The sequence below is a fragment of the Dermacentor variabilis genome, unplaced genomic scaffold (genome assembly GCF_050947875.1).
Source record: "Dermacentor variabilis isolate Ectoservices unplaced genomic scaffold, ASM5094787v1 scaffold_13, whole genome shotgun sequence".
Classification (NCBI taxonomy): Eukaryota; Metazoa; Arthropoda; class Arachnida; order Ixodida; family Ixodidae; genus Dermacentor; species Dermacentor variabilis.
This window is the reverse complement of record NW_027460291.1, coordinates 37,677,119-37,682,627: the sequence shown is the minus strand read 5'-3', so window position 1 is coordinate 37,682,627 and position 5,509 is coordinate 37,677,119. Positions and strand designations below refer to the sequence as shown.

At 49.9% G+C, this 5,509-nt stretch overlaps 1 protein-coding gene across 1 annotated transcript; it reads left to right on the top strand.

Annotated features, from left to right (window-relative positions):
• Positions 1-3,899: 3,899 nt before the first annotated feature.
• On the top strand, positions 3,900-4,997 carry LOC142566643 (uncharacterized). Its single transcript, XM_075677478.1, has one exon. It carries the CDS (start codon positions 4,023-4,025, stop codon positions 4,995-4,997), a length of 975 nt encoding a protein of 324 aa, XP_075533593.1. The 5' UTR covers positions 3,900-4,022.
• Positions 4,998-5,509: the final 512 nt, after the last annotated feature.

The following is a 5,509-nucleotide window of genomic DNA, read 5'->3' as shown; positions in this document are numbered from 1 at the left end:
CATGTGCCTCCACAACACCTCACGACACTACCAACGTTCTGGCGCCGCACACAGCTTACTGGTGCATATTTAACGCAATTAATAAATTACTTTAGCCATGAAATTACAGACGCCAAATAATTCACATTACTAAATCACCGGACAACTAATCCATCACATCAATTACTGAAAAAGTATTTCAAATACTGTAAGTAATCCAACTGTTGTCATGTTTGCTGATATGCATGATATGCTGAAATTCATGACATCCATGCCTTGCACTCTTTCAGGTTCTAGCAGAGCACATTGAGAACCGAGCCCCTGATGAACCTGTTCCACTAACATCACCAATCGAAGAGTTTGAAGCAGACAGTGTGACAGAGGCAGATAATGTTGAAGAGTTTGAAGTAGCCAAACGTGGCACTTATGTTTGCGATCGTGCATCAGCACGCCAAAAACCACGGAACTTTAGACAAGCAGTCACAAGGTGCATGACATCGCAGAATAGCACCCGTGTTTACAATCTAACCCTTTGAGGCTCGAATTATTTTGAAAAAAACTTTCCCAGTTGGTCAAATTACTTTATTGTGGATCTGCAATGTACAAAATGTATAAAGTCGGGAATAAATACTAAAAAATAATTAGGAAAACTATTTTGGTGTCGGCATCACTCAGAACGGCTAAATGTTCAATAGTATTTCCGAGCGTGGTACTCTTCGAAACACGGGTCTACGCACAGCGCTTTATCGCAGTCTGCACACCTAAAATGCGTGTCTGTTCTCTTGGAGCGAGGAGTTGTGTTGGCGCACACGGCATCTCTGCGTGCGGCTGCCTTGGGCAGAGGTCTGAGGCACCCTCTCGCGTTAGCGCGTTGCCGCAGAGAGCGAGAATACCTCGTGAGCGGTGGTGATAAACAAGCTAAGAGCAGTGCCAATCAAGATAGAAATCTACTTCCGCCGCCCTTGCGAGAGCCTGCCGCCAAAGAAAAAATTGACGTTTCACGCGCCTCCGTTGCAATCACGCGGCAGAACCGAAAACGCGAAAGCGCGTTGCCACTGAGAGAGAGAATACCTCTCGAACGGCGCTGATAAACAAGGTAAGAGCAGCGACAATCAAGATAGAAATCAACTTCCGCCGCCCTTGCGAGAGCCTGCCGCCAAAGAAAAAATTGACGTTTCACGCGCCTCCGTTGCAATCACGCGGCAGAACCGAAAACGCGAAAGCGCGTTGCCACTGAGAGAGAGAATACCTCTCGAACGGCGCTGATAAACAAGGTAAGAGCAGCGACAATCAAGATAGAAATCAACTTCACCGCCCTGCAAGAGAGTGCCGACAAAGTAAAAATTGACGTTTCGCGTGCCTCCGTTGCGATCACGCGGCGAAACCCAAACCGCCAAAGGGGCGTTGCCGCAGTCTTAGCGACGCGCTGAAGCTAGTAATCAGTTCTGTTTATCTTCCCAAGAAGGTAGCACCAATTTCAAACGCATCTTGTAAGTGCTAAGAGGTGGCAGCACCTGCCGGTGAGCACGCATCGTCATTATGGCGCGAAATTTCATACGGGGGGTCGGAATCGTACCCGTACGGAAAAGACCTTGCGGGACAGAAAACCGGTGCCGTACATGTACGGATAAAGCCTTCAAAGGGCTAATGAGATGTTAGTGCTTCGGCATTCTTCCAGCAGCAAGTTCCCAGTAACACTTTAGTGCGTTTTTTCTCCCGTCATTGGAACGTGCAGTTACATGAAAAGACATATATACCAGCTAAGATTTCCAACGCGCGAGGAGGTGCACACATCGTACTCTCTCTTGGCACACTCAACATCGTCATTGCCCCCATTGCCGCCATCGTTTGCTGTATCGGCTGTCTGTTCGAACATGTACGGCGAAATTACAAGCTGCCCGAGAGAGCGAGAACGTTCCATAATGCTTGCAACTCAGCTGTGAAGCCAAAAAAGAGCGTGCTACGCTCTGAAACGGCGGCGCCGACCGGCGATCCCCGTGAATGACGTCAATGTTGTCTCGACCAATCGCGGGCAACAGCGGCGTTCGCGCGATGCCCTGAGGCGCTGGTGCGCGTTTTCTTGCAAAAAACAGCCGCTTGCGTTTGTTTCCGCCCTTTTTAAACGAGATATTTGTGTTCAGTGGACTGCAAACTGTAGAATGCCACAGGGAACTCATTTTTTTCGAAAAGTGTTTCAGCTTCCCTTTAAGGGGATAGGAAGCACTGCTCCTGGCCCTGCACTGAGGCTGGGATCGGCCTAAATTTTAACGCCATAGTGTTAAGGAGCCCGGGTCGCAGAGAATCCGGCTTCGGCGTGCCACGCATGCCGAAGCCGGATTCCGAGCCACGCGTGCCCAGCCACGCCTTTAGCACCAGCGTTGCTCATACCTTCCTTTCATTCTTTACAAAGTTATGCCTCGGTATTTTGAGAACGGCAGCGAACAAACCAATGCAATAAAAAAAAAACCGACAGCTCATGTCCTTTATGTTAGCTCTTGTCAGACTGAAATATTAAAAGTGGGAAACAATAACAGGAGATCGATCTACGCAAGAAGCCGCGTTTCGATCAGAAAGCCCGTATTCGTGCATGGCATTCACAGCCAGCGCTTCCCGGTACATGTTTCGGTTACATATGCTGCAGTTACCAGGAAGCACGAAAAGCAGTAAGCGGTTTTTAAACACTATCGCATTCCACTCTTAAAGACGAACCTCATGCGTCCTCCGAGAGAGAGAGAGGGAAAAAAGGATGCATAGAATGGCAGGGAGGTTAACCAGAGGCAGTTCCCGTTGGCTACTCTGCAAGAGGGAAGGGTGAAGGGGGATAAAAAGAGACATAGAGCGAAACGGGGAGACAGAAAGTAATAGACACGAGCACGACCAAATCGCGTACACTACAGAGTGGCAGGGGGCGGCGTTCTTACTGTCTATCGTGAAGCCCCGCAGACGGCAGGAACCTTAATAACGCGAGTAAGGCCTTTAGCTTGGATGTTCTGTGGGAGTACTGACATAAAGCTTTGAGTTCTGATAGTGGACGATTGTCCTACTGGTCTAGTACTCTGCACAGCACTTGTCTCTGGGCGCTATATCGCGGGCTGGAACCAAATGCGCCCTCCAAATTTTTGCTGACAGGCGCTGACAGAAAATGCAGGCCAACCATAGGCTAACAGCTTAGCTGTAATTATGTACGACGACTACGATATTCTCTGATGCAAAATTTCAGTGCAGCTGCATACGTGTTTTCGATTCGCGATCATCATCATCAGCCTGGTCACGCCCACTGCAGGGCATAGGCCTCTCCCATACTTCTCCAACTACCCCAGTCATGTAGTAATTGTGGCCATGTTCTCCCTGAAAACTGCTGAATCTCATCCGCCCACCTAACTTCTTGCCGCCCCCTGCCACGCTTCCCTTCCCTTGGAATCCAGTCCGTAACCGTTAATGACCATCGGTTATCTTCCCTCCTCATTACATGTCCTACCTATGCCCATTTCTTTTTCTTGATTTTTTGATCGATTCGCGATATACTGAGGCAAAGAATTTGAGATCGAAATCACCTCACAACTGACAGTGGGCCAGCGCCGTCAGCGCCTTCGGAGACGGAGGGGCAGTGTGGGAACGCTGCCATGACGAGCCGCGTCGGAACCAGCTGCGGAAGAAGACGACGACGATGGAGGCAGCAGTGGCACGAGCGCGTTCACGTGGTTGCGCCGAGGGGCAGCGACGCTCTGCCCTGTATTGGCCAACTCAAAGCTGCGGCGAGAGCGTGAGAGAAGAAGAAGAGGCTTGTTCGAACGGTCACGTTTGCGACGAGCTCCGCTGGAAACAGCGCATCGGCCCTTGGCCGAGGATCACACCCACCGTCATCTACCGATTCCGGTAATTATAAAGTCGTTCTTCCTCGTCTACCGACTGGCAACACCGTCCTCAATTCAGTTTTCCTGCATGCTGACCTGGCAGGGCGGCCGTATCGAGCCCCGGACTTTCGCGATGCTCTCCTGTCAGTGCTAAATGCAACTGACATACTCGGCGCTGGACAATACCAGATGAGCCATTTGTGGTTGGTGACATGCGTTAATAGCATCGCGAAACAGAAACTTGTCGACAAAGGCGAGTTGTTGATGAAGGGCCTCAAGTGCCTTGTCATTGACCCTGAATGCAAGAATATCAAGATGAAGCTTCTTTGGCTTCCCCCACACCTCGAACAGAGACGGATTGTTGAAGCGCTAGAGCCATATGGCACAGTGCAGTCCATCACGAGAGAAATGTGGCGGTGTGACGGCATGGAGGGCTGGCAAATGACTAACCGAGACGTGGCGTTCACATTGAAAGATGGCGTTTCTGCCAGTAATCTGCCACATCTGTTGAGCATATATGGCCACCAGTGCCTTATCTTGGTACCTGGCCGACCACCACTTTGCCTCCGGTGCAACAGAGTTGGGCATATCCGGCGACAATGTCGAACACCACGCTGCAGTAACTGTCACCGCTACGGTCACCCTGCAGATGCATGCGTCGGAACCTACGCTGACAAGCTTCGTGGGAATAGACCAGCTGAGGATGATAGCATCACCGATCATCTCATGGACGTGACCGAAGTTGTGGATGCAACTGGAGAAACACTCCCTGAGACTCATCGACAAGAACAGATTAAGCCGTCATCGGCTGACATTAGCCTCAGCCAGAAGCCTGCGAGCGAGGATGAGACGAAGGCGCCTGACGACGAACCATCTGTGTCATGGGCAGAATCGCCACCAGTTCAAGATCGCCCACCGTCAGTGGAATCTGGATCGATGTGCGAGGCCGCTAAGAAGCGTCCAGCGCCATCTGACAATTCATCGCCCTCGGGAAAAGAGGCTCGCGTTCCCAAGGTGTCAAAGTTGACAAAACCGCTCCGGGGAACGCCTACTCCTGCAGATGTCCCTTGTGTTAACGTGCACCATAAGGCCCATTGTGCATCACCTCATCAAGAAGGGAGTGGTGCACCTCTGGAGCAGTGTTTAGACGCTCCACCTACATAGGTAATCATGGCGGGCGCTCTTCCCTTCCATTTTGGCACTTTAAATGTCCGTGGCTTACGAAGTAAGCGACGGCAAGTACAGCTTCTTCATTTGTTACGCAATAGAAAATTAGACATTGCTGCTATCCAAGAAACAAAGATTGAATCCGATGAAAACACAGAAGCAGCTCTATCTCCATTCCTATCTGACTATAATGTTTGTGTCAGCCATGCAGTCGGCGTTTCCGCAGGCTGTATGTTATTTGTTAGAAAACATTTACCATGTGATTTGCTACATTTGTTTACAGATAGGGAAGGGCGCCTAATCTGTTGCGATATGGATATCAGTGGTATGAGCTTTAGATTTGTGTGTGTTTATGCTCCGAACAAGTTACGTGAACGCGAGTGCTTCTTCTTATCTCTAGAACATCATTTCTGTACTGATCGCGCATTGGTCCTCTTTGGAGACTTTAATTGTGTATGTAACGCGCAAGATCGTACGTCACTGAAGCTGAGACATGATCCAAGTAGTGA

What these genes read in the sequence shown, in the direction of transcription:
- LOC142566643 (XM_075677478.1), top strand. Translation starts at nt 4,023, where the DNA reads ATGAGCCATTTGTGGTTGGTGACATGCGTTAATAGCATCGCGAAACAG.